The 15,577-nt window shown below is 29.3% G+C and overlaps 2 protein-coding genes across 3 annotated transcripts; one reads left to right on the top strand and one right to left on the bottom strand.

Moving 5' to 3' along the window:
• Positions 1-2,394: 2,394 nt before the first annotated feature.
• Positions 2,395-7,601, top strand: LOC119678124 (V-type proton ATPase 116 kDa subunit a1-like). 2 transcript variants are annotated; one of them, XM_038089796.1, is made up of 10 exons: positions 2,395-2,482; positions 3,146-3,243; positions 4,277-4,318; positions 4,650-4,776; positions 4,842-6,000; positions 6,054-6,271; positions 6,465-6,470; positions 6,602-6,815; positions 6,883-7,054; positions 7,120-7,601. In XM_038089796.1, the coding sequence occupies exons 2-10, from the start codon at positions 3,179-3,181 to the stop codon at positions 7,229-7,231; spliced, it is 2,115 nt and encodes a 704-aa protein (XP_037945724.1). In that variant the 5' UTR covers positions 2,395-2,482; positions 3,146-3,178; the 3' UTR covers positions 7,232-7,601. The 2 variants fall into 2 exon arrangements, with proteins under 2 accessions (XP_037945724.1, XP_037945725.1); XM_038089797.1 differs by lacking the exon at positions 4,277-4,318.
• Positions 7,602-8,473: 872 nt separating this feature from the next.
• On the bottom strand, positions 8,474-8,989 carry LOC119676912 (UDP-N-acetylglucosamine transferase subunit ALG13 homolog). The gene has a single exon (XM_038088180.1). It carries the CDS (start codon positions 8,987-8,989, stop codon positions 8,474-8,476), a length of 516 nt encoding a protein of 171 aa, XP_037944108.1.
• Positions 8,990-15,577: the final 6,588 nt, after the last annotated feature.

Raw genomic sequence — 15,577 nt, 5'->3', positions numbered from 1 at the left:
TCGGAATTGGGCGAACTTGGTTTGGTGCAATTCAGAGATGTAAGTTACATGAAATTTAATTTTGAAAATTTGATCACCTAAACAAAATACCTTACAGCTTAATCCAGATGTGAATGCCTTTCAAAGGAAATTCGTTAACGAGGTACGTCGCTGCGATGAAATGGAACGTAAATTACGTTATCTTGAAAAAGAAATAAAAAAGGACGGCATACCTATGCTTGATACAGGTGAATACTTCTTAGTCCTGAAAGTCGCCTCATAACATCATGGGATTAATAGGACTTTTGAGGTCTTCTTTTGGATTATATAAATAATAAAAATCATAGGCATTTATTTTTTTTTAATATAAATTTTCGAGTGCTATTCATCGAGAGCTATGTAATCATCATACTGCGAACTAGTATAACCCAAAGTTCGGAATCTCTGCCTCTAATAGATACGTAATATCTATCGATATTTATTATTCGATGAGGTTAACTATGCCGCTATATAATACTAGGTACCGCGAAAAACGGCGAGTGTTCATTATTTCGATGAGAGTTGAGATTCTAACACATATTAAGTCATCCAATATACTGACTACGCGAGATATATATATTATAATATAAATTACATATAATATTGTTATAGTTAATACCACACATTAATGATATATTAAATCACTGCAAATGCGAAAAAAATATATATAAAATAGTGATCTAAAAATGTGGCATGTTTAATAATTGCCTTCGCTATTTGCGAATATACCATTTTCTCTCACTATGAGCCATGATGGAGGTAAAATAAATTTTGAGTGTGAAATTTTCAATGTATATATATTTTAATAATCTTTTTTATATGAAAATTGTGCATATTAAAGACAAATTAAAAGCATGTTATTTGCGTAAAAACGTGCACTTATCACTACTTATAATTTATCAGTAAGAATATGTATTGTAATATAAAATAGTTATAAATTACTAACTATTTCTTTAATTAATATTCTAATATAAATATATTTTTATTTTATATAATATATAAATATCTGTCTAACCATTTGACAACACAACTGATTCTTATACAATTGAGAAAAAGTTTTAGTTATTTGTTACGGTTTATTTGATTGAAAATATGTACCATTATTTATTTTAAGCACAATAATTTCTTTATTTATATTTACTTTGATTATATTTTTCAAAAGAATGTACTTGACCACAATTTATTTTAAATTGAAGTACGAATAATATGTGCATTAATTTAATATTCAGTATGATATGGCATATCTTCAACTTACACCTATTTATATTGGTTAAACAATCAAATAGCAATTTGAAAATATACTCTATTTTTATTTTCTGAAAATCCTTCACAAATTGAAGTTGTTCTACTGTACTTTTTCATAGATAGACTCTATTTTACTCCTGTTATGTATATAATTCTGTACAAACTAATTATTGTTTTTACATAATATATATATTATATATGTAATATATATAAGTTTGATCATTTACTAATTAGTAATAATAATGAAATCATTTGTATAAATGAATACAGAAGCACTTCTCTTTACTTCTTTTTTGTATTAATTCTTGTTATTTTTGTTAATTATTAAAAAAATATTTATTGAGTTTTAACAATTACTTTTTAATATTTTCTTTTATTTGTTTTCATTGTTTTTTATGCTTTGTGAATTCCTCCAGACTTAACTCTTAATACATTCTCATTTAAATTATGAGTAATCTAGTCGATGAGACTTTCAAATAATATTATAGCTTTATTTTCTAATATTAATATTACTTTAATTAATGTGTGTTGAACAATTTTATTGTTAATTTTCTATCTATTCTAATTGCGATTATATAGAGAAATTTATTAGTTTTCTTAAACAAAAATAAAAAAATAAATAATTTATTAATTCATGTATTCATTGCAGAATATGTGTAAGTGCTTCTTTCCGCACGACACTACTATATCCATGTAATACTTTATGTATGTTTATACTTGCTCAACTGCTTCTAAACTTGTTTTTAAAGCTATCTCTATACACTTGATACGTTAACATGATCCTTTCTTTTCTTGGTGCAATCTGATATGAATATGCTGATATATATTTTCTTTAGACGTATTTAAAGACATCATTTTCATTTTTTATTTTTGCTTTAAAAATATATTTTATTTAAAATATTTTGCAACGAATTTATTTTATGATTTCTTATTTTTGGTTTTTTAATGGATTTTATTTGAAACGTGTGACCTTTCCTTATCCGAAAATTACATATAAATTTATCCTGATGTCCAATTCCTACCCCTATTCCTTTCGGAAATATATTCGGTTGTGTTGCCAGGCGGTACCCTCAATAAGTTACAATACAACTTCTCATTACTCTCGAAAAAAATGGCGATATCTTCAGATGGCCGAAAATCAGAACGAAGACGAACAAGCTCAACTTTTGGGTGAAGAAGGCGTTCGCGCAAGTCAACCCGGACAGAATTTAAAACTTGGGTAAATATTCTTCACAAACGAAAGTTGCTATCGTAAACTAAACTCAAACCCTTGCGAAAGTAAAAAATATCAAAGAGAGAAGTAACAAAAACTCATAAATACTATTATTCAGTTGTATTATTATTTATTAATTATTTGTGTTGTTCATTGTTAATATCAGCTTAGAATTCTCATAAATTTGTGCTAGTCTTAGTCTTTTTAACTAAGGCTTTTCCTTGTCAAGATATGTACACATTTTTATTGTACTCATTGGTGCTTTTTGTAAAAAGGTTTAGGAGGTTTGGTGTAAGCAATCAGTCCATACATTAATACGATCTTCCGTGGTCTGCTTAAAATGCACATATTTTTTGTCGGAGCAAAATTATTTGCGTTAATTTTTAATAAATTGTGATGACTATTAATTTAAGTCCTTGGAGAATATGGATACACTGATTTTTGTGGTGGTGGGTGAATAACTCATAACTCATAACTTTTAAGTATTTATGTTAAGGATGTTTTGCTGCACTGGAATGTAAAACGTTTTTATCCTAGCACATCTGCTCTCATTTTTAACGGTAGCCTATATCTGACTAAGTCCTCACACATATCGAATACGGCGCTTACTACTAATTTCACATAATGCAAATGAGAAACTTATTAAAAATTATTTTTTAAAATTTATAGCAAGAGGGCGGTCTAAGTATTACTACCGAATCGATGACACGAGCTCTAATTACGGACGAAGTTCGAACTGCCCACTCTATGGGCCCAGTTCAACTTGGGTACGTATATTGAAAACTAGAAGTTATATTATAATATGGCTTCAAGGTTCAATTTTTATTAAGTATAAACTTAAAAAGCATAAATTTATTGCTGCTTTGAATTAATTAAATTAACCTAATTCGGTGATTTAACTGAATGGTTGCTGAATTGAATGGCATGGTTCAATTTAATTTAACTAACTTTAGACTAATTTAATATATCGTACAGATCCATTAAAACCTTCTTAAGTTATTAACTAATTCATTGTAATTTCAATAGAAATGCGTAGTGATTTTTTACTTGACTTTCTCAAGAATGTAAAAAATCATTTAAAATAAACCAAGTTTTCCAAATTTAAAGATTTTAGTTAATATTTAGGTAGCAAACCTAATCTGGTGATGGTAGCGTATTTTAATTAGAAGTAATTTAATTGATTTTACTGTTGATTTTTACTGTTTAATGCAATGGTCTAAAGTTACCTTAAGGTCGACTTGATAGATAAATATATGAGTGAGTAGGTGGAAAGTCCGAGTTATTAGTGATCATTTACAGTTGGTCTTTATAGTAGTCTACGAAAAATTTCATCCATTAACAAAGAAATTAAGTAAATGAAAAACTGCTTCGGTCACATAGAAATTGATCGCGTTATTTGTTTTGGTAAAATTTTAAATTAAGCCTAATTTCTTAACCATAAGTCCTACATTGGATCGATTCAGTGTAATTAATTGAGTCTATAAATGCTGTCTGTCATTCGATGCACTTGAAACTATTCCAGAGCTAGTATGATAATATTGTTACTCTCGTATTGTTATTACATGAACCTGTAATGTAGGTACAACAATGTAAAGCAGGTTTAAGTATTATCGTCATTAATAGCGTATTCCAGAAGTAAAAGAACGATTACAGTTGACTTTCCAACAGTTAATGTCTAATGTTGATTTCAATATATTTTTTTCATATACTTCGCAATAAATTTATGAATTTTTAATTCGAAGCTAAAGAATAAAATAAATGTAAATAATTTTATGTTTCCTTTTCGAATGCCACTGATAGTTTTATGGATAAAGCGCACGAGCGTGAAGAATATCTTCCATGGTTGGTATCGTAAAAGTACATATGTTTTATTTATTTGCATATTTTTTCTGCATACATAATTCTCATTCATCAAACTCGCTACAAATTCATAACAGACACGTTCCCTCCGTTTTTAATGAAAAGTAATTTTCCATTTTTATTCATCGTTCGGAAGTGCAACTGCAACTGCAACTGCAACTGCAACTGCAATATGCAATGTGCAATGTATGATTATTCATTTGAGCTTTAAATTGAGTTTAGTTTACGTTTGTAATCATTTGTTTTGTAACTAAAATCCTTGTAGTCTTAATAAGTATTAGAAATGACGACCGTTAACTTATTAAATATTTAGTTTTGTCGCCGGGGTTATACTGCGTGAAAAGCTACCAGCGTTTGAGCGAATGTTGTGGCGTGCCTGTCGTGGTAACGTATTTTTACGGCAAGCAATGATAGAATCTCCTCTCGAAGATCCTTCAAATGTAAGTTATGAAAATGATATTGTTTAAACATAATAGCAATGTAATTATACAATTAAATATTTTAGGGGGATCAAGTGTATAAGTCTGTTTTTATCATATTTTTCCAAGGTGATCAATTGAAAACTCGTGTTAAGAAAATTTGTGAAGGATTTCGAGCTACTCTGTATCCTTGTCCTGAAGCACCAGCCGATCGTAGAGAAATGGCCATGGGCGTAATGACACGCATTGAGGATTTAAATACCGTACTCGGTCAAACACAGGATCATCGTCATCGTGTTTTAGTGGCCGCTGCAAAAAATCTTAAAAATTGGTTTGTTAAAGTACGCAAAATCAAAGCCATTTACCACACTTTGAACCTGTTCAATTTGGATGTTACTCAAAAATGCTTAATAGCTGAATGTTGGGTTCCTGTGCTTGATATTGAAACTATACAGTTGGCTTTACGACGGGGTACGGAGAGATCGGGTTCAGCAGTACCACCGATACTTAATCGTATGCAAACCTTTGAAAATCCGCCAACTTATAATCGCACAAATAAGTTTACAAAGGCTTTCCAAGCACTCATCGACGCATATGGTGTTGCTACTTATCGTGAAATGAATCCGGCACCTTATACTATTATAACGTTTCCTTTCTTGTTTGCTGTAATGTTTGGTGATTTGGGTCACGGTGCAATTATGGCGTTATTTGGCCTCTGGATGATTCGTAAAGAAAAAGGATTAGCTGCACAAAAAACAGACAATGAAATCTGGAATATATTCTTTGGTGGGCGGTACATTATTTTTTTGATGGGTGTGTTCTCAATGTATACTGGTCTAATATATAATGACATATTCTCAAAATCTTTGAATATATTTGGGTCACATTGGGAAGTGCATTATAATAGGAGTACTGTGGCAAGTAATAAGTTCTTACAACTAAATCCTGAAACGAATGACTACAGTGGAACTCCTTATCCCTTTGGCATGGATCCTGTTTGGCAAGTAGCAAATGCAAACAAAATTATTTTCCAAAATGCGTACAAAATGAAAATATCTATAATATTTGGAGTTATTCACATGATTTTCGGTGTTGTAATGAGTTGGCACAATCACACATATTTTAAAAATCGTCTTTCACTCTTGTACGAATTCATTCCACAAATGCTTTTCTTAATTCTACTCTTCTTCTATATGGTATTATTGATGTTCATTAAGTGGAATCGTTATGCAGCAACAAATGAGGGTAAGCAAATAAATTTAATAATTATATATTTTATCTTTATATACAATTTTAAGCTCCCTATTCTGCATCCTGTGCACCATCAATTTTGATAACATTTATTGACATGGTTTTGTTCAATACGCCAAAGCAACCACCCCAGGGATGTGAATCTTACATGTTTGGTGGGCAAGCGTTTTTCCAAAAATTATTTGTTTTGGGCGCATTTGCATGCATTCCGGTGATGTTACTTGGTAAACCAATTCAAATAATGAAGCAACGGAAACAAGCAAATGTAAGTAAACACCCGAATACTATCGCTTTACTCTTCTCAATTTTTAATTCATTATCTTAAATAACTCCATTCCCTAATATTCGTTGGAATTAAAGATATTAAAATTAAATTTTGTTTTTTTACCTTTTCTATAATTTAACAATTACACACTCCAAATACTCCCTACAAAACAATATTAAAATTATAAAAAAAGGAGGAGGTTAGTTTAATATTATAGAATTTATCATTTCTATTTGTATATAATATATAAAAAATAATGAATAATATAAATAACATAGATATACATTTTGTTATGCAGAGATCAAATGAAATCTTTTTTTTAATGAATAGGTACAACCCATCACAGGCGCAACTAGTGATGCTGAAGTTGGCATGTCAAATGGATTAGGAGGCCATGGCGGTGGAGGTGGTGACCATCACGATGAGGAAGAAATATCTGAAATATTTATACACCAGGGCATTCATACTATTGAATATGTTTTGGGATCTGTTTCACATACCGCTTCCTATTTACGTCTTTGGGCTTTATCACTAGCTCATGCACGTTAGTATTTATTTCATTCTTTATAATCGCACAGGTAACGTAAAACAAATGTTTCATTGTAATACAGAACTTGCTGAAGTCTTGTGGCAAATGGTGTTGCGAATTGGTCTTACTCACGAAGGATGGTTTGGTGGTGTCGTTCTGACCATTGTTTTCGCATTCTGGGCTGTTTTGACCGTTGGAATTTTAGTTTTAATGGAAGGGCTTTCAGCATTTTTACACACATTACGTTTACATTGGTAATGAGTATCATAATACTCACTGCTTTTTTTTAATTAACTTAATTTTCATTTTTATTTTCTAGGGTTGAGTTTCAAAGTAAATTTTATCAAGGACAAGGATATGCTTTTCAGCCATTTTCGTTTGATGCTATAATTGAAAATGGGGGATCTACCAATCAAACTGAAGCTGATTAAATGTACCTTGACAAGTATCTCGCGTTATTTCATTAAATGAATTTATTCTTATTTATTGAACATTTTATAAACTTAATTATATGTAGTAAAAATAATATACTAGTTAAATATTGTGTGGGATATACTTGTTTCACTTTTTCATATTTTAACGTATGCTTGCACTTAAAAACATACTTTTTCAATGTCCTTTAATTAGGCTTAATTGAGATTATTAGAGTTCAATCGTTACATTGGAATTATCGAAAAATAATATGAAACTAATTTGAAGTTAGTTAATATATACTTTCATAAATAGCTTAAATATAATGAATAAAGTTTCCTGCTTATAATTGTTAATTTAAATTTAAACCTAATAAAGCAAATATGTGCATAAAAAATTTTGACTTGTTTAATTTCATAATTTGTGCTTGTAAAACTGCGGTGGTTCCGTTTCATCAACGGCAGGTAATTGTTTGTGGGCAAGTAATATTAAAGAATTAAATTAAACTTATGCGTTTTAATTAGTGAATTTGAAATTTATTTTATTGTTCATATAGCCATTTAGAATAGTAAGATAAATTTGCAAAACAATACAATACAACAGTATTTGTAGCTATAAATAATTTTATTCTAAAAGTTTTATTGCATTTTCCAATGTTAATTTAAAAAATTATTAGAAACGTAATGTTAATCTTAGTCATTCCAGAATACATGAAAATGGTAGTGGATCGGACATACCCTAAGGAAGTCGCATTCCTGCATCGCTAAGCAAGCCTTAAAGTGAAACCCGCAAGAAGTCATCGGCCTGGCGCTCCTTCAAGAACATGGCGAAGGAAAATTGATGCCGAATTAACATCAGCGCGCTACTCATGGAACGACATCTGCACGGCAGCTCCAAATAGAATACGGTTCAGAGGATTTATTGAGACCCTATGCTCCACTGGGAGTTAAGGGAACAAAGAATAAGAAGCATGTTATTCTAGTGTTTGTTGAATATTCTCAATTTTCACATGTTCATCACATTGTTTATTAAATTTATTTTGCTTTATTTTGCACTGCAGTTCTGTATTTTCTTCTTCTTTTATTTGGTGGCAATTATATAAAATGCCAAATATTTGGATATTTCAGTAAGGGGCTTTTTTCTTTAAAGCACCTGTAGATAATTAATGCATAGATAAGGAATTATATTGTTGAGCTCATATAGCTATGATTATTTGAATGAGCTTATTATAAAAAAAAAAATTCTTAAATCCATGTTATTGTTTATTGAATAAATTTATTTAAGCAATCAACAAACTTATTTACATTATCTGAGAGTTCAAATTTCGCCAATGCATTAAAGTCAAAATGCTCAAGTGATTTAGCTATTTGTTTTACATTACAATAATATAAGTATCCTTCAGCCGCCATTTCTATTGCCAGTTCTGTCTGATGATTATTCATAAGATTCTCATTTATCACGATTAAAGAAGGTTTTTGATTTGTGAGTATGTCAATGCATGTACCGGCGCCTGCATGACCTATAACTAAGTCAGCATTTACGATATCTGTAGAGTTTTCATCAAACTTAAAGGGATAGTATTCCACATTAATACCGTATTTTTCATGTATTTTTCTACTGTCAATTAAGATCTCGCCTTTACCAATTTGTAAAGTAAGTTGGCAACAACCTTTTTCTTGTAGCAAATTCAAAACTTTGTCCGATATAATTTCAGATATTAGCTCATCAAATTTTGTTGTACCAACTGTAATAAATACCCTCTTCATTTCAAAAACCATTGTTTTCAACTGTTTTAAAGAAACTGCATTTATTTCTAAATGTTTAAGATCAGCTGCATTAAAATATCGTTATCAGCACTTCTTTATTGCGATTTACAAATTCACAATTAAAATTCACAATTAAGTTAATTCCAATCACTAAAATCACACTTAAATTAAAATAATTATTTATGACTAATTATTTTTATTTGTACTTTTACTTTTTGCATATATCATATTTTTACGATAACACAATTAGAAAATGATTTGATTATGTCAGTTTTTAATAAATTAATTACTTATGTGCGTGAAGATAGCGTCAACGATAAGTCTAAAAGGGAATTTGAACATTTTTCGCAGCATGAAAAATCAAGTAAACTTTAATTAAAGAAAAATTTTTTATTTTATTAAAATTAATGCAGCAAAAAGCATTACTAAGTAGAAAATTGAATTAATATACCGTTTCCATTCAACTTTTATGTGTGAATGAAGTGATTTGTATAAAAACTGAAAAATGAAAATAATCCCCAAAAGACGGGGTCACTAATTTAATAACAACTTTACCATATACCAGAAATCAGAAAACAGTTAATATATAAAAAAACTTTGAATACAATACTTAAATAATCCCAATTATTTAAAAAAAATTGAAATTAATTATTCATAAAGTTTGTATAAAGTTGGTCAATAGATGGCATACCATCTTGAATTAAATTCGCTGAAAAATTCAATAACCCGTTAAAATGGTACTGAAAAAACACAACGTACAGTTGAAGAGTTATTAGCATGTCCGTAGAACTGCTAAAGAAAAGTTAACGTCGAATTTTTATTAAGCTTGCTGCATCGAAGATATCAAAATAAGAAACTAGATTTTTTCTAAAACGATTTATGTTCAATATTATATATCTTGTTCTATTAACAAATTAAATAATATTAATTTTATTGTACGTGCAAAACAGTTGGACTTGCACTGATGATAAATTTGGGACATCAAATGTCAAAATAGTTAGCGTCGAATTTTTATTTAGATGTCGTCGATGCCAATGAGTATTTAATACCTATAGTATGCATCAAAAACAAATTCGCTGATCACCATGCAGGTGTAGGCCCTTTTTAGGCTCAATTTTCACTCAAATTCTCAGAGTGGCATTAATGAGAAAATATGAACCAAAGAGAATATAAACGCACATACAATAAACGTATGAATAGGTCATAGTAGAAATATACAAGAACGTTTTTTTTTGCATATTTGGGAATGTTTTTGTTAAACTATAAAAACTTAAATAATGATAATTAATTAATTTTTTAATTATTAATTTATTATACAATAGTTTTAATTGTAGTATTTTCTATTATTTTAATCGAAAACGTTTATTATCTATATTTTTAAGTTTAGAATTTATAAGCACACTGCAGAAGTTGTAAAGCTTTGGTTGCTTTAAAATGTGCCCAAGCAAAGCAAAACGTAATCGCCATATTTGAATCCTATAGAAAATTTGTAGGATTTACTGGAGCCTTTGGTACGTGAATACAATATAACCTCCAAAGAAATGCTGAAGTACGTGAGAGACAAAATAAGTTTTAGCTTAAAATGAAGGTAACGAATTAAAGTACAAATAAAAAAAAAATAATTTAAAAAATCTATTTATTTAATAATTTTTTATATGTTAAAATAAAATTTACTTTCTGTACGCAGAGTTTTTCTGCTAAGTGTATATCTATCATAAGAAAACAGTTTATTACAGATACAGAATCCATAGTTTTTTAATGTAAATATCTGCCGTTAATATTGCGTGTACATTACATTGGCTCAAAATAAGCCATTTGAAAGTGTTTACATCCGTTGTATTCCATTCGTTCTCATTTCAAACAGCTGATTTTTTAACTTGCCTGTTGATTTCAGTTTTGGCCTATGCCAAAAAAAAGTTGCATGAAGGTTAAATATACTTTCAAACGTTAAATATATATTGAAAACATATTTTTAACTTCAATTAAATACTTTTTGGGAAGTAGAAGTTCTAATAAGAGGTGCATCGTTTTCAAGAAAATGCAACCACCAAATATTTATTTACCTTTTTTTGTAAATATGTCAAAAACAGCTTTCTTAAACTGTCAAAATACTATGAAGAGCTTTTATTTAGGGTATGTTCAATGCATTCCTTTGTATTTGGAACATATTTGGAACGCATCCGAACGTCGTTGGGACACATTCATACAGAATATATTGAAATGGAATGCATTCGCGCTTGAAATTTTGTATGCAAGAATGAGCCATTCGCTTCTCATTTTCGATTTTTGACAAAAATGAGCCATTTTCAGCCAGTGTAAATACTGTATAAAACTTAACGCCAAGGTGCTCTTACAATATGCATCAGTATAAAGCGCCGATAAACACTCCCATTGAAATTCCGCAAGCACCTATTCAAGTTATAATTTGGATATAGTTTCCAAGTTGGGAAAAAGCCAGGCTTATTTAACACCGCTGCTGATTCTTGATCACAGCACTCGGTTGGAAAATGCAACTTCCGTTACATGAAAGTAAGTGAATAATAAAGTTATTCGACGACCCCCATAATACGGCGTTTACATTGGCCGAAAATGGCTCATTTTGGTCAAAAATCGAAAATGAGTATCGAATGGCTCATTCTTGCATATAAAATTTCAAGCACAAAATGAGCAATTTTCTCACATTCTGTATGAATGACGTTCGAATGCATTCCACATATGTTCCAAATGCAAAGGAATCTATTGAACATACCCTAAATGAAAGCTCTTCATGGCATTTTGACAGTTTGTAAAAGCTGTTTTGACATATTTACAAAAAAAGATAAACAAATGTTTAGTAGTTTTATTTCAGTTTGAATTGTTACCATGAGAACGAATGAAATACAACGAATGTAAACACTTTCGAATGAGTCATTCAAAATGAGCCATTTTCGGCCAATGTAAACGCCGTATTACATTGAATTTTATATGGCGTTTACATTGGCCGAAAATGGCTCATTTTGGTCAAAAATCGAAAATGAGTATCGAATGACTCATTCTTGCATATAAAATTTCAAGCACAAAAATGAGCAATTTTCTCACATTCTGTATGAATGACGTTCGAATGCATTCCACATACGTTCCAAATGCAAAGGAATCCATTGAACATACCATAAATAAAAGCTTTTCATAGCATTTTGACAGTTTGAGAAAGCTGTTTTTGACATATTTACAAAAAAAGGTAAACAAATGTTTGGTGGTTGCATTTTCTTGAAAACGATGCAATTCTTTTTAGAACTTTAACTTCCCAAAAAGTAATTAATCGAAGTTAAAAATATGTTTTAAGTTTATATTGTAAGGTTTGAAGGCATATTTAACCTTCATGCAATATTTTTTTGGCACAGGCCAAAAATCAAATCAACATGCAAGTTGAAAAATCAGCTGTTTGAAATGAGAACAAATGAAATACAACTTATGTAAACACTTTCAAATGGCTCATTCAAAATGAGCCATTTTCGGCCAGTGTAAACGCCATATTAACCACAGCTTTCACGATACTTCCCTTTAGGTGGCCTATCTCTATGGGTCACTACTAAGGTCACTACTATGCAAAAAACTCTTCAATTTTTTTGTTTTGACTTAATTATCTTGGGTGTAGAAGTATTTGTGTTGGAAATTTATTTATTGATATGCAATTCACAAGTAAATTATAAAAAATTCCTGATTAGAGTCCTTTTATACACCAATAACAAATAAAATAATGCAAAATGTTATATTAAATTGATTTTACTTTTTTAAAACTGATTATTAAGTCCTGTTAATTTTTTTTTACATTTAATATTGTAACTATAGAATTATCAAAAATTTTTATAAACCAAATTTATAATTCGATATCTTTCCTTATCACTCTTACAATCATTATATTAAGATGATTAAGATGATGATTTTTCAATTTTGGTGGCATATAAGCAAAGTATGTATCCTTTGTCCATTTGCGCACAAAAATGGGCGCATGGCATATCAGAACAAGCGGGTGCTTAATTTGTTTGGTCTAAATTTTATAGAGAATTAAAGTGATCAGAAATATTTTATTGTAATATACTGTAATGTAATACGTTATATATATATTCGTCCGTCACTTCAAACACTGCTGTTCACCAGCTAGAAATTGCACAAAGCCAAGCTCTGAGAAAACTTTTCAAAGTTCCATGATACATTAGGACGAATGACATCCTCAGGGACCTCAAGATTGATCCCAAAATACATAAAGGATAGAGCCCTGAAATTATTTGCAAAAACTGACAGACTTACCAACACCGCGTTATCAAATCGCAAAATGGTTACAGGCTCTTGGGGAGGTATGCAGATCTGAGGTCAATTATTGCTTAGTCTGATGAAGTGATAAACAATAATCTAGTCAAGGTGTAAAGAGGGGTTTTGAAAATACCTCGAGTTAAAAAAGAGTATAAGTGCTTAAGTGCACGAGCTCAAAATAGCTTCAACATAATATATTGTATACTACTACATTGTATTGTTATTATTGTATTGTATTGTTATATTATATTGTTTTGAAATATGTTGTGTAATATTATATTGTATTGAATTGTATTATATAGCTTACATAAATTATATTTATATATTCGAAACCCACATCAGAGTGTATAATCACCTTTCTCAACAAATAGAGTCGACAATCATAGGATACAAACGATTGCATACCAATATCATTTACAGTTGACAAAATGACGGTAATTGGAGCTTTGTCCAGAGCATTAAATAGTTGTAATGTATTACGCTATGAGTTCCTGCGGTCCTCTGGAAAATAAGCTTTGCCATAACGTCTTTGTATCCATTCCAATAGAAATGAAAAGTTATGTGAATCTGGCATTCCGGCTAGAATACATCGATGATCTTAAGACAAGTCCTCAAATGCATCCTTTAACATATATGTCATTCGTTTCTTATCACTACAATCATAAAATTTTTTGGGATATTTTTTAGTTAATGGAGAGTCATAATTAGAATATAGAATAGAATATTATTCCTGCGATTCGGAATAATGGTCAACTGATTTTGCAAGATTCAATCTGCACATATGTTAGCAATTTCACCCAAATTTAGTGGGTAATAAAGTCAATATATCAAATCAATATATAAATTATAAAAAAATTTTAAAATTGTTTATTTACCTCTTTTTCGTAGCGATCGATATCTGTCATATCTAAAATTTTAAATCTTCGTGCAAGTGTCAATTTACCCTTTTTAATCGACTCTTTCTATTCTTGTCTTTTGTGATATTGACAGACTACTCTGATTTTATTGGCTTTAGCTCTTGGTAAATCCAAATCTGCAAACATTTCATCTATATTGTGGTTTACTACTTGATATGAAACACGTCTTCCAACTGAACAGGTTCCCATTGTGTATGAAGAAGTATTCTAATGATTACAGGAAAGATATCATATATAATATTAAGGATAATGTTAAGATAAGTCTCCTTTATCTTCTTTTTAATAATGGCAGATTTGCTATGGGATTCCCGAGAATGTTTGGTATCTTCACAAACATATATAAAATTAATAGTTTCAGTAGCTAAAAAGTAAAAATCTAAAAAGTAGAAAGTAAATCCACACAAAGTCCAAGATTTGACTGTTATCAGTATTTTACATATATATCAATTTATCATATCTACAGCTATTTAATATAAACTAATATTGTAATATTGTATAAAGTAATATAATACTAATATTGTATAAACTAATATAATTTATTGTAGATTATATATAGAAGCGGTTCAGTTTAAAAAGACTGAACGGCACAGAATTTAATCTGACCGTGATTGTTCTTTGTGTAATCATCATAAAATAGAAAATATATGTCATATTATTGGTGTATGTCCAATTTTCAGAGAACACAGATGGATTTTTTTGATAAAACACTTCTGTCCGAAGAAGAAGCTAAAGTCTTGTTAAACGGCAGCACTATTTATAACCTGTGCAAATTTATGAAAAGTGTTTTAAGTTACAGGAGATTAATTATTTATGAATTTATATGAGTAATAATGTTAATAAAATGCACCACACAAATATGTTATTGTCAATTTAGATTTTAAGTAAGATTTCAAAATTTTTGGTAAGTGCTGTATGAATTTTTAAATCAATAAATAATAATAATAATAAATAATAATAATAATAATAATAATAATAAATAATAATAATAATAATAAATAATAATAATTAATAATAGAATATAATAACATATGACAATTCTTTTTTTTTTTTTATTAAAAGAGTTTTATTTATTAAAATTATTATTAATAATTTTTTGGAATACAATATATTTATAATATTTTTTATAAAGGTTTTTACATAATTTTCTTTACCCTTATATATAAATAATCACAAAATTACAATAATATCAGTTACAATTATTATTTTTTTACCATTTAAATACTTCGAAATGTTAATAAATTTTATAATTGTTCCAATAACCGTAGAGCCATAATCTTGACAAAAGTCATTATGGCTTAGACCCAGTTTCATAATATGCCTTCCTATTATGCAGTGAACCGTCAGCATTAAAACCGTGCTGGTAAGCAGATTACGCCTTAGTTCAAGCAGTTAA

This window comes from Teleopsis dalmanni, chromosome 2 (assembly GCF_002237135.1).
Source record: "Teleopsis dalmanni isolate 2A chromosome 2, ASM223713v2, whole genome shotgun sequence".
Lineage (NCBI taxonomy): Eukaryota > Metazoa > Arthropoda > Insecta > Diptera > Diopsidae > Teleopsis > Teleopsis dalmanni.
This window is presented reverse-complemented; position numbering and strand designations above follow the sequence as displayed.

Excerpts from the sequence above, each read along its gene's own strand:
- LOC119678124 (XM_038089796.1), top strand. The coding sequence starts at position 3,179 with ATGACACGAGCTCTAATTACGGACGAAGTTCGAACTGCCCACTCTATG. Across the intron at positions 3,244-4,276 it reads ATGGGCCCAGTTCAACTTGG|TTTTATGGATAAAGCGCACG; the intron begins GTACGTATATTG and ends TGCCACTGATAG. Across the intron at positions 4,319-4,649 it reads CGTGAAGAATATCTTCCATG|TTTTGTCGCCGGGGTTATAC; the intron begins GTTGGTATCGTA and ends TTAAATATTTAG.
- LOC119676912 (XM_038088180.1), bottom strand. The coding sequence starts at position 8,989 with ATGGTTTTTGAAATGAAGAGGGTATTTATTACAGTTGGTACAACAAAA.